At 40.9% G+C, this 27832-nt stretch overlaps 1 protein-coding gene and 1 long non-coding RNA gene across 5 annotated transcripts in view; one reads left to right on the forward strand and one right to left on the reverse strand.

Annotated features, from left to right (window-relative positions):
- Window positions 1–27832, reverse strand: part of AFF3 (ALF transcription elongation factor 3) — a 339352-nt gene that overhangs the window by 86399 nt on the left and 225121 nt on the right. For all 4 annotated transcript variants that reach the window (XM_064646295.1, XM_064646294.1, XM_064646293.1 and 1 more), the window contains exon 8: window positions 13199–13250. In XM_064646295.1, coding sequence (XP_064502365.1) covers window positions 13199–13250 — 52 coding nt within the window. The remainder of the gene's footprint in view (window positions 1–13198; window positions 13251–27832) is intronic.
- On the forward strand, window positions 15968–18096 carry LOC135410044 (uncharacterized). Its single transcript, XR_010428496.1, has 2 exons — window positions 15968–16491; window positions 17604–18096. It is a non-coding gene; the product is annotated as an uncharacterized LOC135410044 (long non-coding RNA).

Here is a 27832-nt window from a genome sequence, read left to right on the forward strand (position 1 = left end):
GGCTTAACCTCTTCTTTAACACCCTGGGTCAACACAGGTTCCCCTCCTCCCACACCTCATCACCCTCACTAGCAGGAAGCTATGTGCATTTTGAGTTTCAAGTTGCGCAGCTTTGATGCTGAGGCTCGTGCTATGTTACACTTTTGCCTGCAAAACTCAGGAGCCTCCTCGCACTATCAGAGCCCTTTTCCATGGCCAAGTTGTGCAGACACCATTCATTCAGGTCACCTCTCCTTCTCCTCTTCCACCAGCAGCCAGGGCTAGTCTTTCCCTCACATGCAGCCAACTATGTGGCAATGCTGTTTAAGCCGCTTACCTTGTTTCCCACTCTTGGCTCAGGTCACCACAGGTGCTCATGTGGTTGTACAATACAATAGGTTGGAAAACTGATCCAGCCAAAAAAGAACAGTTTTCCTAATTTACGCCCCCCCTTCATTTCCCCCTTATTATTTTTAATCTGCATCACTTTTCTGAGCTGCTTCCCCAGGGAGAGGATGTCACATCACAGGGTGCAGTGTGAGAATAGGAATGGGATCATGGGAGTAGTGCAGCAGAGACCTTTGCTGCTGATGTATGGTCATGTCCATCAGCAGGGTTGCTTTCACCTGACATGAATTCCACTCCTGTCTGGAGCTGCAGAGCACTCCTGGAGCAAGGCACATGGTGGCTGTGGTAGCCAGAAGGCACTGAAGGAGATAGTTTGCCCTGCAGCCACAGGCTTCATGGACATTGCAGAGACCTCAGGAAAGCAAAAATGGACTTTGATTACACTAAAAGCCCCTAACATGGGATGTAGGGTTCATATCACTGTTCTATTTCCCTAAAATCCCTAATTTTGAGAGGGAGAAGTGCTGGATACTTTCTCTTCCAGGCTTGAGGAAAGCTGCCCTCAAGAGGGAAGAGGAGAAGACTCTTATTGTGCTAATTGAGCCAGGACACATGGTGTGGGACTGCAGCCTCAAGTGCCAATCTTCAGTTTCCAGCTTGGTGCATCCAGTTGCTGACAGCTTTGAAAAGATGATTCCCTTCTGGGCAAGAAAGTGAGTTCAGATGACAGGCAGGGCAGCAGAGAGAAGTGCACAAATGCTTTTCAGTGAGATCATTCTACTTTTTCAATTACCCTCTCATTTTAAGTCCTTTAATAAATATCCTTCTTCACCAAGATGCAATGCAGATTGCATGGGGTGCCTCAGTCTTTGCCTGGTGGTCACACATTCTCTAAATGAGACTATTGATTTCTTTCTTACAGTCAAAATACAACCATGTTTGATTGCATATTTGTGTGACTCCCTGAGTTGGTAATGGCCCCATTTCTAAATGATGGGGGAATAAGATCCAGTCACAAGTTTATTCTTCCTCCCTGGAGAAACAGATCTATTGCCTGCAATGAAAGGCAGTTAGCAACTATCCAGCAATTTTAATTCTAGCCTATATTGCTTCCCTCTCCTGGAGAAAGTGAGCTGTTGTAATTAAAGGTAGTTAGCAGTTCCCTAGCAAGTATAAATACTTGCAGCCACTAATTACAGTCTGCTCTCCTGTTCCCCTGCCACAAGACTAGGCTGCTCAACTTAGGGGGAAATATGTGCCCTCACTTCTTGCTAACAGTTTTTTTGTGACCCCATTCAAATTCATTCCTGAATCCCCATGGAGGTAATGACCCATAGTTTGAGAAACTCATGACTATAGAAACAGCTCTTTGTGATTTATTATATTTATAATATGTTGGTATTATCTATCTAACAATGTAAGCAAAAGGATGGTACTTAGTATCATATACTGCCTGCCTATTTTTTTAATAGCTAGATTTTGATTGTGCTATTTAATTTGCATTTTATTTTACATCATTAACAACTTTACTGAGGCCAACTCATCATCCAGCAAGAAAGATGAGAATATGTTCTACAGTCTTTGTTATTCCTGGAAGTAAGTGACTGTACTGGTTACAGAAATCAGGGATAAGAAATAATGTTGAAGTTCAATATTGGTGACAGAATTTAAATATCTCCAAGACTTATCACTGTAAAGTGCTTTATGGGAAGCTTAATATTCTCTTGATAAGTGGCTGAGTGTATTCACCAGCAATGAATATAAACCTGAATTTTCAGTTCTTGGACTCAGAGGGGTTACTGATGGAGGAAGGTTCTCCTCAATACGAAAATGGATGTTGGAGGCCAACTCACCACATAATAACTTTAATGCTGAGTAGGAAGCAGGGAAGGGAAAAAAAATAACCACTCAGGTGACTCAGGTATTTGGGCTAGAGAAACCAGCCACAGTAAATGAGATGCATTATGCTGTTTCACTACATCAGGTTGCAAATTACAGGATACTGGCTGGTTAAACTTCTCTGACTCCCACCTAAGTTGGTTCAAATACATTTAGGGCAGACTTTCATCGATCTGCCTATAGTCCATTAATCATTCACTAAAGATTCTAGCTGTACCCCGAGGATGCTGGGACAAACCAAGTTTTCAGCCGGCAGTAATCATGGTCAGGTTCTCGATATCCAGAGGTTTCATCTCCTTTCTCCATCCCTTATTGTAATGAGCCAGAGCTTGGGAACATATTCAGGTTTCAGTGTGTATTAAATGAGCTACCAAAATTAGCTTAAAGTGTCACAAGTTGCATTCTGTTGTTGAAGGGAAATCTGAGAGGAAATTGAATACTTTTATTGTAATAAAAGTACTAAGCAGTGAGCAGAACAGGTTGAATACAGCTATTGAGATGGAGATACAGAAGTGTTAAGAGTGGTCCCCAGAAACCCCTCTTTTTTTTTTTTAATTTATTTATTTGTTATAAAAGGATTGTTTCATAAACTGCTGGGCTCACAGGCATTTTTGGATAAGAAACAAATGAGAGAACTATTGAAGTATGTTCTGCTGGGCTTGGAAGACTGTCTTGGAGGCACTGTAGGCTGACTGTGGATGCATTTTCCTATACTTCACCCATGGCAGCTTTGGCAAATAAAAGCCAATAAATTCACTGTTGGCAGATTCAGAGATTTTGCTTTCCATTTTGCCTGTCCTGTGGATTAACTGCTGTTATCGTGGCACAGCTCTGCTACAGCAATTGTACGGAGTTACACGAGCTATACCAGAGACTTCAGTGAGATGGCACAGGGGTACACATGGTGAGAATTTGAACCATTTCTTTGGTGACAGTGTAGCAATATGTGCTGCCAGTTCATGAGTAAATAGCATTGCTTCTGGAGGATTTTGTTTTCTTCCTTGGGTGGTAGGTGCTGCTCTGGAACTGTGCAGTGAACCATTTATGCTCTAAGTCATATTATCAACCACCCAGAGTTTTGGATGTCACCCTGTCTTGGACCACAGTTGGTGAGCTCTAGACACGCTTTTTCCAAGCCAAGGTTAAGGGAAGATGTCATTACTATATACTGCCATTTGGGAACCAGACCAGAAAGAATGCTTTTATATCTGTCTTCTTTCACGTCTCACTCTTCATATGTCTTCCATGTTGATTCTGTTTTAATTTCCTAAGGTTTTGTTTGTTTTAGCTTAAGTGCAGTTTATTCCTAAGCTGGCAAAGCTGGGAAGAAAATTTTGTGAAGGGCACAACCTCATTGCATGCTGTAACTCGGGCTATAGGATTCTCCAGAGCTTTTTGTCTGCTTCAGATCTGGATGCTGTTGTGGACCCAGAGCAAAACTTCTGGATAATCCTCTTATAGTGAACCCACCTCAGTCCAACCACACGCACAGTTTTTCACCTTCTGTGTTAAGATGTGAGGTTGGTCTAACTCTGTTTATAAACATCTTCTTGTGCTAAAGTTAGACCATTGCCTCTGAGACAGAGCGGCCTTCCAGCCTCATAGCTCCTCTCCCTGTGTAGGTGTTTATAGACTGTGATCAAGTCAGCCACTGGCCCTGCTTCAGACAAGCTCAGCTCATTGCGTGGGTATCTTTCACTCCAAGGCATGTTTTCTGAACATGTTAAGCATCGTTCTCCCTCATCTTGAAACCCTGTCCAGTTTTTGGTGTTCTCCCTGAAGAGTGCAGAGCTGCACAGCATTGCAATGATGCTCTCTCTCATCAGGGCTGAAAACAGGTTAAGGAAAACCTCTTGCACCTACAGACTTGCCCTGTTTAAATGCCCATGACTATCTTGTGGCCACAAGAAGTTGTCTGAGGAGCTCAGGTCAGGCAATTTATCGTGATTCCTAACATGCCCTCTCTCACTGCATTATTCTGTACTACTCACTGTTCCTAGGGGCTTTGTTTGAGGATTGTCTTCCAGTGTGGATTTCTGGGGGATTTACAATCACATGTAAACTGCGGCTTGAGTGTTTCTCTGTAAATCTGCAATATAAATGTATGAATGTGATTTTCACTGTCTGGTTCATATTTTCCTAAGATTTACAGGCTGTAAGATTTAAAAGGGTCTCCCTTCCTTCCCATTTTGGAGTTGGTTATCATCAGAGCCACATCTTTTAAAAAACTGTAAAACTCGTTCTGGATTTCATGATTTCTCTGGGCCTTTCAACACCTCAGTACCCATTTTTCACCCTGGAGTTTTATTATTATATTTTTGGCATACATTGTTCTTTCTCTTCTGCTTTGCTCATTAATCCCTATTAATCTTCAGTGGCAACACAGTCTAGTGACTTGAACATGGCACCTGGGAGTGAGAGACCCAAGCACTAATCCTGATTTTGCAGCTGACTTGCCATGTGGCTTCAAACAAGCCGCATCTCAGTCTCAGTCTCCCTTGTCAGTTCTACAGAGACAATAATTCTTGCTTAGCTCTACCTAAATACCTCTCAGGGGCATTGTATTAAGCAGTTAATTCTTGTTAAATGATTTGGATCTCCAAATTGATGTATAATCAGCATGGGTATTAACCATACAGAGAATTTTTCAGATCTGTAAATGCTGAGTCTTCTGTCCTGCATCTGTTCAAATTTTTCCTGCAGTCTGGCCACAACAACCATGCAGGGTTTCAGTGCAGATGAGTTAACTTTAATCTTTTTCAGTGGAGATGAGCAGAAGAAAAATCCTTGGTATTTTACATTAATAAAATGGTTAATTTCCAATGCCACTGGAGGAAGGTCTCGGTCATTGCAAACAAAGCAGCAGTTACCTTGGAACACCTCTTCTGTCTTCACAGAAGTAGTCTCCTTATCCAGGAAAAAGTAACTTGGTTGAAGTGCTGCTAGCATTTAGGATATCGCAGACAAAAGTTGCCAGTGTTGTGCCACAGGCTTTACAAGATTTATTGGGAAGTCTGAAAGCTCAGAAATTAAAGCAGGTTTTTTTTCCCCCACAAAAGTCCATATATGTGAAAATAGGTGAAATACAAGCCTAAATTCCCCAAATAGTGGTAACTCTTCCCAGGGATGTGCTATGTCAACCACCTAAGATGCATTTGCTACTACCCAAGTATCTGCTTGGATTGTGCTAGGAAATAAAAAAGAAAACAGGGGGTAACATCCTAGGTTGATTGAAATCACTGGCTAAACTCTCAATGACCTCAGAGGAGACAGATTTCATCCTAGGTGCAGGAGAAATTGTGGCAATGGTTCCTTAGCCTCTTTTTCTTAAATGCTAGTTTTGATGGATTGACTGCTGCATCTTTTTACTTATTTCTCATCATGTTCTAATATAGCTGCTACTTTCTTTATAATGTCCTTTTCCCCTGCAATTTCTTTTCTTCATTAATTTCTTTTTTATTCCCTTAATCCCTTTCTCCTTTTGTGTTCATTTTGTTTTCTGACATGCTCTCAGATGCCTCTTTCTCTGTGTCTGTTGCCATCCATCTCTGTGCGCCACATCTCCTCCACACAGCTTCTCATGCTGACACTACCCCAGCCCGAGCTGAAAGGCCAAGGGGAGTGAAGTGAGCCTGACCTTCCGCCTTGCAGGAAGCAACAGGCAGCTCCTAGAGAGGCTGGAAATCTGTGTTTGTGTGCATGCATGAGCATGTGCCCACGTGTGAGAGAGATACAAAACAGGGTGCATTCTCCTCTTACAGCTTTTAATAGCTGCAATATTGCAAATGGCACTAATTTGTGCTCTAAATTATTTGTGACTGCTGGTTATTTAACCGTTCTCTTAAAGGCACGCTGGAATGAATTTGCCTGAAGGCAAACAGACGCTCTGTGGCCACCTTTGAGTGGCACGTGGGCTGGAGGACTCACGAGAGATGGGGACAAGGGAAAGACAGCCTGGATATGTGGGATCGAATCCTTTGTTATGCCTCAAGTTAGCCAACAATTCTGAATTGATTGCACTGGGATATGTTCCCACCCCAGTCAAAACAGATGCTCGAACAGCAATTCCAGTTCACAAGGGGGAAAAGTTCTCACCAAAGACTTCAAGAAGATGAGGTTAAGGATGTTATGGTAGATACAGAGAGAAACTGTTAGTCTTGGGAAGAGGTGACACCAGTGGAAAAGGGCAAGCTTTGGAGATCTACTAAAACTTAGCTTAGTCACAACATTCACACGAAGAGAAAAGGAAGATGCTTGTGTACTTTAAGTTTATTTTCCTGTCTATTTTTAGAGGTTTGCTATTGAGGAGCATGGAGATCAGAGTGTTGTGTTCAAATGTTCCTGAATTTTGGGCACGTCCAACAGCCAAGTTGATCTCTAACCTTTTTCACTGTCATTCATGGTGGTGGCATTCAAATTTAGAGCTTGATCCTGCCTGCCAGACATTGAATCTGACTTTGTAAGACAGTCAGTGATGTGAGCCAAGTTTGGCAGGACAAGACTGAGCTCTTATTTTGTTTCATCTGACAGTTTCAGTGAGGCAGTCTTGGTCTTCTTGTCATGCCTTGTGGAAGTGCAAATTTAGATGTCACAGAGATTTTAAAATAAGAGCTGGCAAACCACAAAAAAGAATTTGGCTCAGCTGGCTTAAATCTTACTCTGGATTCTAGCGAAGTTGGATACCAAAAGGATTGCTTCTTTAAAACATAGGAAATAATAGACTTACTCGAGTTAAGTAAGGCTGTTACAGTGGCTATTCCTCCAGTTTAAAAACACACTCACGTTATAGTGACAGGGGGCTGAACATTTGGATTAAGTAAAAACCAACCTGAAGTGATGGCTATTCTTTTACCCAAAACTTAATTTTTCCACTTTTGCTTATCTTTGATTTGTGCAGTTTTGGTTGCAGTCAGATTCTTATGTAGCCAGATTTCACGAAATAAGTGTTCTGTGCTCAGTGGGGTGAGAAACTTCTCATCACAAAGATTTTTTTCCTCCAAGTTTATCAGAGCATTTTTTGAGGGAAAAATCATTTGCAGAAATGATGCAAGCTCTGTGCTTTTTCTTTTTTTCCAGGACTGAACGTTCTCATCTCCTTTTTTCACTCATTTTCCCTTCTGATCAAGCATCAAGTATTGCACTGATGAAGAAGGGAATAAAAGGGAGCACAACAATAAAATGACTTAATGTGGTTAAAATATTTGGACATGGCATATGTGAATGCAATTAGCACTATCTAACAGTAGTTCTAATGCTGAACAAGGTTATGCAGTGGTGTGTTACAATTTTTCCAATATAACTCTTCTCTCTAGACATACCTGCCTTGATGCTCTGCTGAGCTGATCTTTGACTTCAGAAAGTGCTGTCCCAACAGAGGTCTTAAAAAAGAAAGCTTTGCTTCTTTTTCAATTTGTTTCAGAATTCATTACAGATGCCTTCACATTAGCTGGAATATCACATTTCATAGGCAGAAGTACTGCTTCTAAAGACTCTACTAAGAATTATTCCTTCTGGAAGAAGGTAGATGCATGACTGTTCATTTCAGGATAATTTTCATCTTTCTGTTGATTTTCAGTCCATATCCAGAAGTGAGAGGGAAAAGTTCTACACATTAAACAGATTGTCTTAACATACATTCTTACTCACTTGTTTCTGAGTACCACTAAGGAAATGAAACAAGATTTTATGATTTAAAAAAATTAATAGTTTCCTAATGCTACTTATGTAGGCACATGGCCACACCAATTGCCACTGACCACATAGATGGACCTTTGTCCTGTTGCAATGACAGGACAGATTTGGCTTGTCTGAAATGTCTGTGCTGCAGACAGTCCTACCAGAAAGATGCATTTCCAGTGATGAGCCTTGGTAACCCTCAGGGCGTACGCGATGGAAAAGAAATGTAGGAAAAGAAATGGGGAGCTGTGGGTGTAACTCAATTTAACATCAGTTTTCATGGCTCAACCATGGCCAGGGTGATGATGAAGCATGGACAGGTCTCCCAGGGCCAGCAACCCACCCTCACTGTCCCTAGGCTGCCATGGGAGGCACTCCCAGGATCCCCATGAGGGCACCAGGCTGGGTGGGCTGCCATCACCCTGTGGGGCTTTGGCTGGCCAGCCAGACCAAACTGACAAGACTTTTATGTTACTGTCCTGAAGCTGTGAACTTTCTTGAGGCTGCTCTTCCCCCGAGGTCTCCTGTGAAATCACATGGCTTTCTGTTTGCCTTGGCTTGCCTGTGGAGGGGCTGGTTTTGCTCACACCACTCAGACCCCACAGGGCCAGTCTGTACCTGTCCCTTTTGAGGAGGGCAGCTGCTTGCAGGCAAATGCTGCCTGCTCTCTTCCTTCAGTGCAGGGCACATGAGCAAAATCAAGGAACCTGAGAGGATTGATTGCTGCCTCCCTGTGCACTCTGTGGGGGGGCATTTTTTGCTCCCACATCTACCTGCTCACACAGGAGCATAGTCATACTACTGTTTTTTCTTCAGAAAAAAAAAAGTATTAAAGTTGTGTCTTCCCTTTTGAGATCAGCCGGGGCTGGAGTGCAGAGCCATGTCCCTGGGAGTGTGTTATGATTGCTTCTTCAACTTCTGTTTATACAATTTTACAAAATTTTGGCAGGAATCAAGAGCACATACCAGGGTGTTGGCTTTTATGAATCCCATGGGATGTGAAAGTCAAGCTGACTCGATGAACTTTGGTTACATATTCCACACAAGCACAATGACTCTATTTATTCAGACTTGGCAGCCAGAATGCAGATTGACTCTGTGGGTAATAAATTTTCACAGCCACAAAACTTCAGCAGTAACCAACCTGATCCTGCACAGAAAAAAATGCATACAAGGAAACAGACTTGGGTTGCAAAAATATGTTAGATTATTATTCCATGTATGCGTACCAGTCAGTTAATTTATTTGGCTATTGAGTGACATGAATTGCACAAATGATGCCAGGGATCTTTTTCCCCTTAAAAGAACTACTTTCTACTACAGAATGTTCATGTTGTAAAAGGACAAGTGGGGGGGAAAAAGAGAATTGTTAATATTACAATTGACAATCTCCTTTTAATATTTCACCCAAGACTGATATAAGTTATCCAGTGACCTCTATGGAGAAGAGCAGGGTATATTATAATGGGGACTGTTTCATGTGCTATGCCACACTTCAAAGAACCAAAAGGCAATAACCACTACAATTCAGCACTCTGAACAATCTTAAGTACAATTTTGACACCTTCATGCTACAAAGCTTCAGATGCTTTCTGGGAGAGATGATGATGAAATTATTACTCTATGTGTTATAAATCAAAATGAATTGGCTCTTTAACTTGCAGATTTATGTTAACTACCTTGGTATCTGTTAATTGCATGCTCTTCAGATATTGATTGAGGATTAAAAAGTGTATTTTCTTCAATCTGTGTGGTGTAAAATATGCCAACAGGAAATTTTCTCTCTGCATATTAGATCCTATGATCACTGCCTGTAAAATTGAAATGATCAGATTAAATGGATAAACTATGCTCATTAAAGAGGAAAAATACATTTATGTAATTAAAATTAAGAGACTAATATGTGTGGATAATATAATTACTGTGGGTGCACACATACTCAGCTCAAACCAAGCCTCTTTTTCTTTTCCTGGGTCTGTGAATCTCACTACCTTAATTGCTGGTACAGAGGGAAGGGCTGGGAATGCTTTGCCCATGCAGTCTTGAAGCACTTAATCATGTCTCTGTCTTGCATTTGGCCTCCCTCATCCATGGCTCACATTCCTTGGGTCAGTCACAGCCCTTCAAATGCCAGCCCTGGGAGCACAGAAGCACCTTTGCATTGCTTCAGAAACTTCCTGTTTGCTGCTTGGCAATTTCAGATGTAAATGCAAAATCTCCTCCAAAGCTTTCAAAGTCTTTCCCCTAAACTTCTCCATTTATAAATCAGCAAAATGAAAAGTTTCCCAGTTTTTGTACAGCTCACCTTCAGCTCTTTGAGAAACTGGACTACTTGAATGAGTCTGACTGCTCAAAGGTTAATGAATTACATGAGGAATATCTGGGAATGCCTCATGTACTGTTCCTATCCATTCATCTTTGGTTTCTTTCTTTACTGTTCCCAAGCTCAGGAGATAGGAGACTAAAGAGCATCTGAGTTAGGAAGTAAAAGGAAACAAGTTCTCCTACTGACATTTAAACACAGATCCATGTTCCCATCTGAGCGTTTGATGGCAGAGAAGGTCTGTGTTATTCTTTTTTGGGTCTATTTCCTGCTAGGTGGATGAAAACGTAGTGTTTTGTTTATCCACCAGGCATATTTATTTAGGACTGTTCTTTAAACAAACCTGCAAGTCTCAGCTGAGGTTCTGCAAAGCATTTCATAGAGCAGGAGCCAGCCTGTGCCTCTGGAAGATCTTTGTCTGTAGGGTCAAGTCAGAAAAAAAATGTGACTAGGAAAGGGGACCAAATAACTAAGTAATCTCCAAAGGTTGCTCATGCTAAGGCCTGTGATGATTAGAAGTGAGTAATGGGATCTCAGCCCTGCTTTTTGCTGCATGGGTGGCAAGCTCTGTCTTGGCTCTGAGGAGCTTGTTTGAGCACTGAGGTGAAAGACTCAGGCTGTATCAGCTGCAACCTAAAGCCCTGGTTTCTGAGGGGAGACCCTGCATAGCACACATAACACTGAGCAATCCAAGCACATGGAAGATGTTAAAAATTATAAGTCATAGTGCTAAACCAAAGGCACCATGTGCGCATGCCTGAATAGCGCTATTTTTCCACAATCCCTTCTTTGCCTAAACCTACTAATGTTCTTTATGCACAATAAACACTTTCACATGTCCTTTTCTGCTTGCTATGAAGCAAACTAGAATTTCATCTCTCTGGCTCTGCCAGCTTGTTCCACTCTGACAACCATTACTCAGGATCCCATCTCCCTGCCTGAAGGACAAACCATCTCTCTGGCCACCAGCTCGCCCCTCTCCTCCCACTCAGCCTCTTGCTGGAAGCACCACGGCACATTGGTGTGCTATTGTTATTCTTCAGACATCCCTTCCGTCCCTCACTTTACTTTGCCCTATGCTGTCTATGAGCTGTATTTTAGACAAGCAGGAAGAGTAATTAAATGTGAAGTGTTTCAGGATGAAATACGTTAAACAAAAAGAAATTGTATAAATATGTAAATAATCAAATCTACATGCTGAATCTTCTTAACACCAAGAAGTCTTGCTCAAAATAGATGAAAAAATGGTTTAGTATAAATATTAAAAAGTTTTGATTTACCTGTTGTTTGGAATATATTGTAAAATAGAGACATCTAATAACAAGAGTTAAAGAAAACCCTGGAAGAGCTTCATGCCTACATACCTAGAATTATTTGTCTAAGATCCTGAATTTCAAGTCTAGATAACTCTAGTTACCCATGACTGAAATAATCATATTTGAAACTGGCATGATTTAACTCCAGCCAGCAACGAACTACCATGCAGCCACTTGCTCACTCCCCCCACCCCAGTGGGATGGGGAGGAGAGGCAGAAAAAATTATAAAGCTCCTGAGTTGATTTAAAAACAGTTGAAATAAAATAGAGTTATAATATTATAATAATAATTGCAATAAAAAGGGAGACAACAAAACCAGAAGAAATAAACCCCACGAAAGGACAAGAGATGCACTGCACTATTACCCAGCACCCAGTGACCAATGCCCATCCCATCCCCAATCAGCGATTGGTGCCTCCCAGCCAACTCCCTCCAGTTTATGTACTGAACATGATGTTCTGTGGTAAGGGAAATCCCTTTGGCCAGTTCAGGTCAGCTGTCCTGGCCATGATCTCTCACCAGCTCTCCAGCAGCTTTCCTGCTCACTGGGAGAGAATGAGACAACGAAAAGTCCTTGACTTAGGGTAAGCACTGCTCAGCAGCAACTGAGACATCAGTGAGTTATCAACATTATTCTCATACTGAATCCAAGTCACACTGTACCAGCTACTAGGAAGAAAACAAACTCCATCCCAGCCAAAACCAGGAAAGAAAACCATGTTATATCCAAGTCTGGATCCATCTGTGAGATGCAAGCAGGGGCAGTACTGCTCTCGTGTGGTGAAGGCACAGGACATGCATTTTAGGGCAAGAAGGAACCAAAGTGGCTCTTGGCCTCTCATCCCCAACCAAATCACCCATGCCAGTATACTGAGAAAGAGAGAGCATGGCGTAGCACTGCTTGGCATCAAGGCACTCAGTTGTTCATGGGAAAGTCAAGATTCAGCCTTATTCTACTGAGTTCTTAATTATTTAGACAAAACACAGCAATAATTTATGGAAAAACTGGGAGACACCTCCCAACAAAACCCAGCTCTCCTGACACATGGAAAAGTTCAGATGATATATCTGCTGCCAGTCAGGTAGTCTGGGGTCTTTAAAACACAGGCAATTACCCTAATTACTGTGTTACAGAGTGAACCAAATGCACAGCTAAGGCTTTTTCTCAGTTCCCTTCAGCTTTCTTAGCAAGCACGGACCATGCAGAGACAGAACCAAAAATACTCAGAGAAGAGGCCAGGGCTGGGGGGATGCCAGAGGCAGGTAAAAGATAAGCAGCCCAGCAGCTAATCCCTGAGGCCATCTCATGATTGCAAAAGTTTGGCTTGAACCCTTAATCCAGAATTCCAGTTTCTCCCCTCCTTGGCTGATCTTTAAAACAAAACAAATTCAAATCAGAAGGAAGCTGATACAAAAACCTTCTGGGTCACATGAAGGTAATAAATCAAGAGCAGTGCAGACTGTTCCCTACCAATCCTGCAGTTAGCACATGGAGGCTGGCTCCGAGAAGCAACATCTGTTACTCCAGTTACAGTACTGCCATGTATTTTGATAACCTCTATGTATGTTTTGAAAAAGCATTGGCAAAATATTTGCAGTAGCTCAGTCTCGACATGAAACATGCTACAAGTGACATGCTAGTTGTCTGGTTCTTACCTGGTCATTCTCTTCTTCATCACTGCTTAACTTGAGGTCATCTTCTAGCATTCTGGAAAGTAAGCAGTAGAATAAATTGTAACTTACCAAAAATGCTTTAGATCTGATGTTTTCTCAGAGCTACTGTAAACATTTAATAATTAAAATAGAAAGGAAATATATTTTATCCCAATAACTCTGTAACTGTGACACTATAATTTTTTCTTATCCAGTTGCTATCAGCTAACTTCTTAATAAATTTCCTACTATTGCTGCCTAAAGGAAAATGTTTACTAGAGTAATAATGGACTTTGCAAAGATTCTTGCTATTACAATCACTGACAAGCAATTTTTATATGCTAAAAATAATATTTTTGATGCTGACAGGTCAGTAATCTTTCTGCAAGGAAAATTTTTCTCCATTTGGCTTTGAGTTTACAAAACAGAAGTAGATGTTTACACTGGCAGTACTGCAGCACAAAATAAGGTTCAGTGATGTTTCCCAAAGGCCACTTTTACTTTATTGCATGTTTGATGCAAAACTGACATTGACTGAAACAATTAAAACTAAAATATATTGTCTCTGCACAAGAGTATCCACAAGGATTTCACTGTCATGTAAATATAGAAAATAATGCATCTTTTCTAATGGGGATTTCATCCTCTCTTCCCATATCCTTTCCTCAACTTGCTTAAACTGGTTCACAAAGAAGAAGAATCTGTTTTTCCCTCCATGCATTTTTTTTTACAAGCTAAGGTTAAGTAACCAGCATTTAAAGGAGTTGAAGAGGTGCAAAGACTTCCCCCAGTGCTTAAAAGGTCTTCAATAATGGGACCTATTTTTGAAAAAATACCTCTGTAATAATAGTAATAATTCAGAAAGTTGCTAATTTTTCTTGCATTCTGGGAAAAAAGAATCTGTAATTTCATCTTGACTCCAGAAGAAAGCTTGGTGAGCAATTCAAACACATCCTGTGACGTGGGTGGTCCCCGGAGTGTAAATATCTCAAGAAGACATATGTAGTAATTTCAAACCACCTCATTGTACTTGTGCCTAGATCTTCCAAGAGTGTGCCTGAAAAGCATGATTCTTACATGGGCAACATGGTGTGCTGTGTCTTAAAAAGAGTGCTGAGACGAACCACCCTCTCCTCAGCTCCTTGCTATACATACAGTCCCTGCTTGTTGCTGCTGTCACAGCTGCTTCCCTATTTCCCCACGGCACCTTTCAGGGAACGTAGGTGTATAAGAACAGGACTGGGGGTCAGAGCAGAAACTCCTGCTAGTTCATCTCATCTTGCTTCCCCCCCCTCCCCATTTCCTTCTGCTTGTGCCAAGATTTTTCTTCTGTAAAGTCAACATACTGAATTCAGCAAAATCTTGTTGCAATGCAGACACCTCAAATATATAGGACACCCACTGAGAGGGACTTGACAATCTCACAGCAGGACTTGCTATGTTTTATCTGGAAGTATGTCCGTGGTTAGGAAAAAGTTCTCTCTGCCATCTCCCAAGTCAGCAAAAACTCTGATGGCCATATCAATACAGCCACTGACCCAGCTAACAAGCCCTGCTGAGAAGTGGGCAAACAGGATAGGTATGATGACAAAGGGTATGGCTCCCAGGAACTAAACTATGTCAGAGAGGCAAAGCTTCCTGTAAACACTGCAAGATCCACACTGGCTTTGGCTCCAACACTTACAGGGATTCAAACAACCTTATAATTGCTCATCTTTTTAGTTAGATCTCAGGGATCTCCCATCTCTGAGAAAACAGAGCTTGAAAACAGAAAGTTCAGATCTGATATTGGGCACTGGGTGACGAAATCTGGACTGATAGTGATTTAACCAGAAAGAGGTGTGCTTATTGTGTGAAAAGCAGAACAGCCAGGGTGTCACTGTCTGCTCTTCGCTCAACTGTACTTCGTTGCTGGCTGGAGGTAAATCATGCCAGTTTGAGTGCATGAATGTGGTAGTTAAGAACAGTATTTTAGATTTAGCAACTTCGTTCTTCTCCTAAATGGAGGCTGGCAAATCAAAAGAGTATAATGAAATGTTCTAGATAGTTCTATGTATTTATTAGTGTCCTGGATTTTTGTATTAACATTAAAAAAAAGTGTTTTGCGATCCTCTGATTAGAAGCAACTAGGATCATCTTTGAAGCCTTTGGGTTGTATGGAAGTGTGCACTAAGGTATGCAGTCAGGTACCATCCACACAAAAGGAACAAGAAACCATGGCTCTGGCCCACCAAACTCTCCTTGCTTGTATGTTTTAGTCCGTCTTTATTTTCCCTGTCTGTTTCTCATTTCAGAAGCACTGCTCTCCAAGAAAAGCACTGCCTGCCTGGGGCTCATGGCCCCTTTTGGAACTACCATCAACGTACAAACAAGCTCCTAACACTGGGGATAGGAAAAAGCAGGTCATCATAGAATGCTTGCTTGCTTTTTTTCCCCAGAGTGGGACCTGGTCAGCCTGATCCATGTATTTGTCACAAGGATGTATCAGGTTAAGACAGCGTGCCAGTGTAGGGGTCTACCATGTAAAGGCAGGAGCTGAGCAGATATAACCTCTCTGCCTGAAAGTCTTCACGGCTTCCCAGACTGCTTTCACTGTCAGGGAGGCCCTCAGCCTTCATCTACAAAGCTACAGCCAGAGCAGGACACACTGTCACCTGGCAGGTAATGCTGAAGTTGTCCTAGAGAGGGACACTCTTCGGACACCAGAGCTCTCACAGCCCAGGCTGAAGCATACCTGGGGTGAGGAGGGCGCGTTTGTGTTATAGGGATTCCAGTTTGCAGTAAGAGTCTTAAGTAGGCTAGATCAATTTTGAGTATGGATGCTTTTGAGGAATGTTTCTCCTCAACAGCTTGTGAAAATGATGATGGTTAAAAGAAAAAGCCCACAACCGGACCAGGAGACCCCACCTGAAGAGAGGGAGAACAGTAGAGAATAAAAATACTTTAAGCTGACAAGAGGTATTGCATTAATTTGTAATTTATCTGAAAAGCTCTTTGGCACAGATTCAGCACCAAATGAGCTTTGGTACACCCTGTGTTAGCAGAGCACTTTAGATCATGTTTAAATCAACCCTTGCTCAGGACAGTATTTTTTTATGTATTCTGGCAAACTAGTACAAGGATGGACAAACATATACAAGCTCATGTGCAAACACAGCCTTTTCAACACAGACTATTTATAGCTATTTTCTATAACACCTTTTTCAGAATACACAAAATCCAGGCCAGTAAGTGACATCATCTATGAGCTTTCAGATTTTTTCAAATGGACCTGGCTTTGATGTAGTTGGACACTGGTAAGTAAATATAACTTCATAAACAAAAGCTAGAAAAATGAAGTGGTACTCAGAGCAGCTCTGAAAAACACACACCACCACTTAGGGCTTCTGCACTTGAAAAGAGTGCATACAGTCAGGAAGTCAGTTTGCAGAACCTAATTACACATTTTTAGAGAAATCTCTGTGAGGTCGTGAAGGTAGCGAGGGGTGGAAGGCTGAGGAGGGAGTGCTCACTGCACTCTAGTTAATGCATTTCTTCCTTTCTCCACAAAGAATGTGACAGGTAGAGGCATAATAAAAGGAAATTAGGATGAGTTTGGGATATTGAGAAATGCTTCAACAAGCCAGCTGGTTTCTGTCTCCAGTAACCAGCTAAGTGGTTGCAGCCTGAGGTGATGGGCCACTCGTTTACAGAGGAAAAGAAGGGAGGTATGTGGGGTTACTTACATGAAGTGGAAAATAGAAAGTCATCTAGAGGGCACTGATACCCAACATCTCGCAATTTCAGTGTGACTGTGTGTCCAAATCTCCTGCATAGCTTATTAGAAAGCCTGACCTGTTTTATCTGGGAGCTCATTGGCTCAGTGGCGGAGTGGCCATGTGGGGCACTGCAGAGGGACCCTGTGAGACTCCTGCTAATCCCAGCAAGCCAAAGGGCCAGGATTTGCTCCTGGTCAAAAGTACATGGGATGGGAGGTCATCGCAGGCTGCCTGGGAACCGCCTTGCTCAAATGGAGTAGTTAAGACTTGTAGCTTCACTGTTTTGTTTGTCTGTCTTTTTTCCTGATTTGTTGTTGCTGGAAGGTCAAGTCCCAGGTAAACATTATCTTCAGCTCCTGTGAGAGTCCAGGGGATAGCAGGAAGAAAGATAGTTTCCCCTCTGGGAGTTAACATCAGAGTAACAAGTTTGAAGTATGAGGTTGGAGCCAGGGCCTAGGTCAAAGGTCTCTGTAAGAGCTGGAAGATTCTCCTTTTGAGAAGAAGGAGCTGCTGAGGAAGGAGATGTCGCTGGTGCAGTGTCTGGGGGAGGTGGTCTTCAACAGCCAGTTGGGAATCCCTTGTCACATGTGGAGCCAGTCTGAGACCCTTCCAGCATAGCCCTACTTAACAAGATATCCATTTTCTTCCAGGGTGAAGACATGCCTCAAGTCGGGAATTATCCTTCATGTCTGCTGGTGAACATGAAAGAAGCAGTAGGCACCACACCTTGTATTTCACTTTAACCTTTGATAAATTTCACATTCCTTGGCCTAATGCATTCTTTCCTTCCTCCCTGCAAATTACTTATTGAGGCATAAAACTCTCAAGAACTGCCTCTGTGGTTTTATTGTTAGAGAGATTCCCTTTTGGCACCTCGAGAGAGGTTATACAAATGAGGGACAAAACTCTCTTCATGCCCCTCTGGTGGTCTAAGCTACTATACAAGATATGGTCTTTCTTGATGATAATTTTGATAATTAGAACAACAACAAAAAAAATCAAGATGGGAAAGGAAAAATATTGGTAGTAATTAAATCATTAATACTAGTGCTTTAGGAGAGAATATGCCAAAGGTTTGTAAGCCTGGGGCACAAATATATATATGTTGCAATTGTCATTTAAATAAACTCAGAAGTCACCATCTCTGCAATTTGTGAAAAATCTCATTAATGTGTTAATCTGATCAAGTATATTGTTCCATTTTAATTCTAGGCAGCATCTCAGTCAGAATAACATGTTTATTATGGACTTCTGTGATTTCTGCTCATTATGTAGGAAAGGAACTTCAGTAATGGAAAAATACTTTGATTTTAGCTGAAGAGGAACCCCACTAAGAAAAGAGTTGTGATGAAATACCAAAATAAAATAACTATGTGCTCATTCAAGTTTACGCTACCACAATGTTTCATTCTGAATGCTTTTGGAAAATTATCTTATTTTTCAATGCACTATATTGGCATTTTATTTTCTTTCTTTCCCATAAATGCATAGTGACCTTTCAAGAAGCGGACATTAGTTTCGATATTACCAGAAACCCAGAAAGAAAATAGATACTATTCTAAGTAGCAGTATGCTAAAAGGCTTTCAGACTGGCCCCAGATGTTTTATGTCACAACTGATGCGCTGATATAGGAGAAGAAAAGTATTCCTTCACGTTGTAGAAAACCTTCCTGGAGGCACAGCACCGTGCAAAACCTTTAGCTCTTGTCCCCAGCAAAATGAAAGAGAATACCAGGTGGGAATATGCTGCTCCTTATGTTACTGGGATTGTTTCACCTATGAGCGCTCACGTACGTAATACGACTTAAACTCCAACGGGACAAATGTACCTCCAGTTTCTGTCTGTCTTACACTGCTTTCTAAAAGAGAAATGCAAGGAAAAATATGCCTGGTAAGAAGTACAGAAAATTGACAAGAAACAGATGAACATGTTTCTTTTCTTAAAAACAAAAGAGAGAGAAGAAAAGGGAAATGAATGTTCTTGCTATTACCTTGGTTACTGCACATAACAGATGGCCAGTTATATTCACTACTTACCTACAGATATTTCAAATAGCTTTGTTTACTAATCCTAAATATAGGAGTGGCTGGTTTTATACAGTAGTAATTTTTAATTAATTAGATTCTGATTGCTGAAATTATTTTTCACTCTAGTGCTATAATTGATGCCAATGTTTCAACTTGAAAAAGCTCATGCATTTATATTATCTGAAAAGTGTAGTATTTATTTGTATTTTATAAGAAAGTCAAAAGGTTATGGATTGAGGTAAACAGCTAGATCAAGAGGATATTTTATAAATGCTGTGATAGAGCTTTTGGCAGGCTTGTAAGACCTCTGAAAGCACTGCTTGAAACATCTAAAATTCACTCGAAATATACACTGTTTAAGTTGTAAAAATTCCCCAACAAACAGTTTGTGCAAGTTCTGCTCCATAGAAACATGTAGGAAAACACGATTATATAGAATATCGTCAAATCTAATTAAAAACAGAGAGAGAAAGCTAGTAAAATCAGGCTGGTGAAATATTAATGTACTTAATGCTGGAATGAAGCCTATATATCAATGTGAGATTTAATTCCAGAGCGCAGAATTTAAACGTCTGAAAAACGGACTCAGTCTATAGAAATAGAATTAGCAATTCAAATAAAAAATAGATACTCTGAAGGAAAAGTTTTCTGTCCTTGGCTTGAATCCATCTAGGCTAGTCTACACCACTCTCCAAAACCATTTAAACTGGCTAAATGCGCTGCTAAACTCCCATTACACTGATGGTCTCATCAGAAATGCAAGGCAGTCCTCTCCGAGGGATACAGCCATCACTCTCTCCTATGAGCAGAAGCTGAAATAAGGTTTCTTCTCCAGCAGCTGCCCCAGTGAATGACTGTGTTTGCCCTGGTGATGTTTCCCCCCCTCTAAAGAAAGAGTGAACAAATGCAATTGAATCATACCCTGATTTTTCTAACTCCTTGTCATGGTGGTAAGAAAGTGCCTCACAGACCACAGCACTTTCTGAGAAGGATGTTTGGGCAGAAAGACCCTGAGTACCTCCCTAAAAATGAGAGAAATGCAGAAAAGCAGGGAAACTCCCTGAGCAAGGGAGCCACCTAAAAATGCATGAATACCTCAGAAAGAGGGAAGAGTGATGAGCAACATACGGGCAGCTCACGCTTACCAAAGTTTCATGCTAATCATGCTCCGTGTGACAGGAGGAAACACATTTGGGGAATAAAAGTTTTGAATGGGCTGCTCGTAATTTTCTAATCCATTTCTTGCCTCCCTACCCCTGCTCCCCCAAGGCTCTAAAGGGTGTAATTAGCAGTTATTTACTAATGCTCTCCCTCCGATTTTTGCACAGTAGCTGATGCTGCCATCCACAAAATATTAATTTCAAATGCAAAATGAAAGAAGAGTGCATGAACTGCACTTCTGCCTATGTGTCAGCCATTGTGGTAGAAATCTTGGGGAATTTAATGTGTCTGAGACAGAACTGCCACTGCCAAGTCTCCTGGCTGAAGGTGCAGCATCTGATTTTGTACTCAGTGATTATTTCCTTACAAATGGTTTCTCACTGCCTAATCCCCAGCACTACAAGCATCTGTCCTCATGCTGGAGTCATCATGAGGATGCCTCCAGAACACACATTTGTATTCTTGTGCTCCCCTGCAGATGAACTCAGTCATCTGTACAACACATTTATCAACGTTCATACCCGAGGCCACAGTGGTGTTTATCCCTATTTTGTTGGTGGGGCAAGGGAAGTAAGATCATTTAGTCTAGTGGTTCTCAAACTTTCCTGCATTGAAATGAAAAGTGTCTTGTATCATCAAAGCAATGGGGAAAGCAGGGTCCACATCCCTGTGTGGTCCTCTGGGTCCTGCCTTGCCTACCAGAGTCTCACGATGTATCCCTGTGCCATGGCATCCTGCTGGCACTCACTTCCAGTTCTCTGTTCACTTCCATCTTACAAGCATTTTCAGAGTTGCAGCTTCACAGGGTACAGTCCCCACTTAAAAACAGAGTCAGGGTGACATTCCTTGTTCTGTAATATACAACTTTGTGTTGGTTTCTTTCAAGCCTCCTTTGTTTAAGTGAGGCTGAATTATTAAATTACCAGATTATTTGATAACCTGCTCTATGCCCACTGTTTCTTTCTACGTCATCCTCCAAAAAGTTCCATAGTCTGTGAATATAGGACCTAGTTGCCAACTCCTCACAGAATGAAATGAGCTTTGGTTGATAAGGAGTTGTATTTCTTTCCTTGAAAGTAAAATACTGAACACAAATAATTTTGCTCTTATGTTTCAGTTTCTTAATGGTATTAAAGGAAGCCTGTTTGGGCTCCCCTAAAACTTTGTGTGCTGTAACAGGGGCCAGGTGACCTGTCCTTAAAACTTAAACTTTCTTATTGAGTCTTTTGGCATATGACACAGCATTAACTGCCTCCTGGGATTTACCCCACATTTCAAGGTACATCAAAATGACCCTAGATTTTGCTAGCCAGTGGTCTTCACATCTTTATGGCAGCATAAGATCTGAGGCTTACAGATACTTCTATCAGGATAACTGATTTTAAATAACTTATTGTCTCTAGACACTGTTCAGCTTCCTGTCTGTCTAGCAAGCAAAAGCAAACCTGTTTTTTCTCATGTAAAAAATGTTTACTGACTCTACTATTGTTACAGCTTTAATATTTCCAGCTAATAAGGGGATATTGCTAGAATTTCTTTATTGTTGTTGTTCTTTATATATCTTAACAAAACCCATATTCTCATTTTCCTTGAACTTTCCTCTAGTATCATCCACTCTTTTTATCCATCTTCAGTATTTTATATTTTCTTTTTTAGACTGATTGTTATGCTTCATGTACATGTATTCATGTCCATTGCTTTTTCATTTTTAATTACTACTTTTACTTGGCCACTGAAGATAAACTAGTTTTCAGCAAAACTGTTTTTTCCTTTGATTGTGGAAATGCAGCCTCTTGCTAACTTAACAAACTCCGCTTAAAAAATTCCAAACCTCCTTGTTTCTTTTTCTACCCCATTAATTTCTGGTCAACAATTTTTTATGCTTTGGGACACCAGCCTTTCCTTGTTGGGACTGTCCCTTATTTTTCTAGCTTGGACATAATAAAAGCATGATCTGGTTCACAGGCAACCATGTGCTTCCCATCCAGTGACTAATTTATCTTTACTCAAAGCAGGGGTGAGAATGTCTGATGAAATGTCCTCAGTGCTAGAAAAGTGCCACAAAGACCATCCACAACCTTCACTTCAATTTTACAGCTGGCTGTAATTTTACAGCTGAAGGTGATACCTTCCAAACTAAGACCTCTGGAATCCACCTGATCCACCCTGCCTTTGTTTTACAGGTTGGTGCTGAGGGAGCAGCTTCGTCCCCTCTTGTAACAGGAGTTGATATTCAGTTGATATTCTGGCTCTGGGATGAAGAAGAAGATTATTTGATACCCCGAGCTGGAGCTTTTCATGTCAAGAAAGGCTAGAGGAAGGGAGGAACAGGCTAATTTGGTTCCTCCCAAAGGCACATGGCTGACTGGCTGACACAGAGAGGCTATTGCAGAATATATACATGGCACAGGAACATATGGGAACTATACCTCCTCCATTCTCTCTACAACTCCAGCCAGTAGAAGCACATCTGTGAAAGACACACCGGGACCCCCAAAGTTTTCAGCATTTCCTTTCAAATACTTTTCCTAGCCATTTCCTGGAAAGTCACTATATATATTTTACTCAGTCCTGTCTGCAATACTTATAGCTTCATTTAGTTTTAATATAGTTATAAATGGGCTGTAGCGGCCTGCTTTTTTTAATAACTAAGTAAATGAAACCCTGTCTGTAATAATAAATGAACTATCCATCTGGGAGGCCTCCAGTAAAAATTTCAACAGGTATTTATTGCTCCTTTATGTAAACAGTACTCTGGACAATACAAGTGATTATACTCTCTGTCAGCCCTGTCAGGAAGGAGACAGTATAGTTTTGGACGAGGTTCCATAGTGCATACACTGAATTTAGAGGTTTATTTGACTAGATGGAGAAAAAATAATTTAAACAAGCAAACAAACAGACAAGAATCCAGTTGGCTACTGTGAAAGAAAGCATACCATTTCATTTAATGATAGGGCTGTGAGGATAATCTATAGAAAACTGGCAGGTCCATAGTCCATAGACTTCTTGCAACTCCAGATGCTTCAGAGACACCTCCCTAAACAATCCCACCCCCTCAAAAGTGGAAGAAGTTTCACTATAAAATCAACACTACAGAGGCTTTAAAATATATTGTGCCCCTATAGGTTCTCATGGTATGGAAGAGCAGTGCCTTGGAAGAATCCCCAACTGGAGTTCAAGAGACTTAAAACCATGTTATCCATCCCTGGCGGTCATCCCTTTCTCTCATGGACACTGTTGTTCACACACTGGAAAGGGCAATAGCACAATGCTTTTTAAGTAATGAAATTTTAATTAAAAAAAATCTCATTGCCAAAATCATCTTCATACCACTATTATATTCTGGCTCCTAATTACACACCATTACATTCCACTATTGTTGAAATAATACAATGTCAGAATATATTGTCAAATAACTAATTCAGCGTGTGGCAAGAGAGGGAAAAAAAAAAGAAACAAGGGATAGAAAGACCTAAAAGCTTATATATGGCCAGGGTGATGTGCCATCACCTAATGCTGAGGAGTGAGCTGTAGAGAGTTCTGCACATTAAGTATGTAGGGGCTGTTGTGATTTTTGCCGAAGTTTCCAGTCCTCAAATTTCTGCAGAAATGGGCTTAAACCTCTCCCATGAGCAGGTTTTTCAGTGCCTTTCATTTTCAGCCAAGCTAGACATAGGGAAAAACGCATTTTTTTCCTTACGAGGCAGACTACAAAAGGCAAGCAAAGCTCTCGGCCGAACGCCAGGAAGCATTCTGCCCCATGGGGCAAATGGATTGCTGCTCGTTATGGACACCTGCAGGCTGCAGGCTCAGCTCAGAGCATCGGGAACCACTGCTCCTGAAGGGGCTACATCCATGGCCATGGTGTTTTCAACAGCTTTATTAAGCTTAGCACGCTAACAAACTTAATAGGAGATGGTGCATTAGTGATAGTATTCCCTTTACTCCTCCCTGCTTTTGATGTATTGCAGGATGCTGAAAGGGGAAAAGATAATCCCAACAAGGCAGATATCTCCAAAGTGATAGCAGTCCCACCAAAATATGGGAGTTTTCAGGTTTGCCTGACAATAGGCTGAGGAAGGGAGGGAAGAGGCTGCTAAGGCAGGGCCAGGACATGGGGCTTTGCAGGGACAGGGGAGCTAGAGGCAGGCACTGGCACCTGGGGCGAGCTCGTGGCCATGAACTTCACTGCTGGGGGAAGAAAATGTGTGCAATCTGCAGTGGTCAGATAATTCCTTTGCTTCTCATGGAGGTGCACTGAGGGATGGTTACTCATGTAGGATCCCAGTAATTCAAACTGTACCGTGCAGCTCCGGTCCGGGTGTGTGCGTGGGGTGGTGTGTGTGGAGGCCCGTGGGCTTTCAGTCACAGACCCTCAGCTGCCCTGGGGTCTGATGGCACTGACCAGTTCAGTGCTTGTTTCACTTCAAGATAACCCCTTCTAGGATTCAAAATGGGAAATTCCTCTTCCTTAGCAATAATCTCCTTTGGACATTGCAAGAGCAGAAATAGTCAGCTGAGGGCTGTTCCTTTGGAGAGAAGAGCTTTACTCCCAGCATTCAGATACAGCATGTGCTGTGCAGAAATACACCATCTGGACTTTAATATATATGTATTAAAAAAAAAAAAAGTATTTTTTCTTTAAAAACAGTCTTCGGAAAAAATTATGAAGATAGCTCTCAAACAGTAAACCACACTATATCTCCTTTCTAATGTCTCTTCTAAAATATACACCAGGGAACAACTCTCATAACTCACTCGACACACCCTATCTTATGAGTTATAGGTCAGTCTTCTATGCACAGAGTGTGCGTTGCAATTCCACACAACTTTATGAATTTTCCATCCCTCATCATTCGTATTGTGTCAGAATATCTATTACAAACCCTTGTTTGCAAGAAGGGCTTCTATTTTCTCCTTTCATTTTATCACACTGCTATTAAATTTTCTTCTGGGCACCAGCTTGGCGTGCTGACAGTACCATGCTGGCAGTTTCTGAGAAAAAGTCATATGCAAAAATCATATGTCAGGGCTGTAATGCCACTTGCAAAGAAACATCCTTTTTTAACTAATGGGAGTAGTGTATAAAAACGAATTAGACACAATTGTATTCTGATTGACAAATTCTACCACCCAGCTGCTAACTACCACAACCATCTTGTAAAAAATAATCATTTGGAAGTCTAAATTATGTTTGACAACACTTACTGCCATCCTAAATCTTTAGAAATGTTGAACCATTTTGAGAAAAATGTCAACAATAATTTTTCATGAAGGCTCGAGCATGGACAAGACTCGAGAATCTTGCGTGAGGGATTTAGAGCTGAGGAGAATTTTCTAACAAATAGTTTAGCCTTCAAGAACAGTGTGAGGACCAGCCAAAATGCTTGGCAATTGCTAGATTTGAGCAATGCTTTCCCCTAAATAACTAAAGAAGTTTGAATGCTATGTAAAATGATTAATTTCAACATTTCTGAAATGCTACACTTTCATTTTCTTCTTTCAAAAACTATACTTTGAAATATGCTTGTATCTAGTACTGTAACAAGGCTGCCCAAGCACCCTAGAGTGTTAATTTAATTTAACCCTAGAGGTTAAATTTAATTTAACCTAAATTAAATGATTAGCCCTGAATGTATTTTTTTTTATTTTGCTGAGAAAATAAAAACAAGTATTTTTATTTTCAGTTAACCCACATGATTTTATTGTATCAAACAAAATATCAATTACCCATGCTGATTCAGAAGTTAATTTTATTCAGTTTGCTAAGTCCTGAACCTAGCCTTGTTTTGAGTTTCAGATGGATCCACATAACTTACTGGCTTCTTTTATTTTTTCCCACTCATTGGCAGTTAATTGAAGCTTTCAGTGAAATATTTTTTTTCTGTCATGAGCTATCAGACTGCCATCAATAGAAGCAAACATCGATAGCAGCATTGTGAGCAAGTGTTGGTATGAACCAGATTGTTAAATGACTGAAATGGAAGGATTTGTGTTGCTGGATTTTTAGTGGATCCACCTATGGCCTCCACCTTCGAAAAAATGGCTTTAAGTACCACAGAATCACAGAACATGCTGCACTGGAAGGGACCCACAAGGATCATCAAGTCCAACCCTTAGCCCTGCGTAGAACCATCCCCAAGAGTCACACCATGTGCCTGAGAGTATCATCCAAACACTTCTTGAACTCTGTCAGGCTTGGTGATGTGACCACTTCCCTGGGGACCCTGTTCCAATGTCCAACCACCCCCTGGGTGAGGAATCTTTTTCTAATATCCAACCTAAACCTCCCCTGACACAACTTCAGGCCATTCCCTCAGGTTCCACAGAGAAGAGATCAGTGTCTGTCCCTCCTCTTCCTCTCATAAGGAAGTTATAGGCTTAACTTGTCATTATTTTGATCTCAGATTGAGTTCAATCAAAACAATCATTATTTCAGAAGTACTTTTGGGTGTAGAAATAAAATATGCAGGAGTTAACATTGACAGAGCTGTGGGTAATGGGTAATTATCTGTTTTATATTTAGGTAAGAATAAACCCTATAGATAATAACATGATAATTTAGTACAACTGCAAATAATTTGTGATAAAATATTATGTATATCTTATGAAATATATATTTAAAAAGTCATGTATACAAGAGATGACAACTTCTAAAGAATTCAATTCAGTAGTTTTAACCACTGTTAATGGTCAAAAGTGGATCACCTGAGCAAAATGTATTGGGTTAGTTTCATCATTGGTGTCACTATAGTGAAACTGGTTTCATCAGCAATTAATTTATCCCACTCTATTATATTCAAGGAAGATGATTTTTACTGAGAAAAAACTTCAGATGTACATGTTATATCAGGCACTTAAATATTTTTAGTGCTGACAACAGCAGAGAAGGCTGATAAAAATACAAAATAAAATAGGTAAAATGTAGGAGACTGACAATAAAGACCTTTGAAATATTTAAATAACTTCTCAGAAGCTCTATAAACGTGTAGACTATCTCCAGCAGAGAGTTTATTAGTCCAAAGAAATCATTGTGTATTTTTCAGTGTACTGCAGAAAGGTTTTTCCTGTTCCAAAGATGCAGCAGCAAACAGCCCTCATTACATCTTTTAATAAATATCTCATGCTTCAAGTTTATTTGCAACTGAAAGGAGTGCCAGGGAAGAATAGGGAGTAAAAAAAGAGGTCTGCCTGAATTTTCTTATCGATGCTTTTTCCCACTCTTCCTCCTAGCTGAACACTAAAGCATGAGGACTTACTCTCTTTGTTACCAGGATCATTAACTAGTATGAAACATTAATACAGCTACCAATTTATTGTTGGGCTGCATTCTACTGCACTGTTTTCTAGTTAGAGAGCTCTGTGCAGCTACATTTCCCAAAGCCCTATGATGCCAAAAGTAAGCCAACCCATGATAATTCTCATTCAATCAGAGAGATGAAACCAAGGCAAAGATATTCACTGTTTTTTAACAAAGTCACACTGTTCAATCAGATTCAGAACTGGGAAGGAAACTCCAGATCCCGATGAGAAGGCATAGGCACTGCCTCAGAAGCACCCATGACCCAACATCTTATGCAGTTCAGTCTCCACTTCACTTTTGAAACCTGCACTAGGAGGAAAGAAAAAAGTGAAAGAAAGCCGAAGACAAGGTGGGAAGATGAAGATGTGCCAAAACAGTCCCCTT

The sequence above is a fragment of the Pseudopipra pipra genome, chromosome 2 (genome assembly GCF_036250125.1).
Source record: "Pseudopipra pipra isolate bDixPip1 chromosome 2, bDixPip1.hap1, whole genome shotgun sequence".
NCBI classification, from domain to species: Eukaryota; Metazoa; Chordata; class Aves; order Passeriformes; family Pipridae; genus Pseudopipra; species Pseudopipra pipra.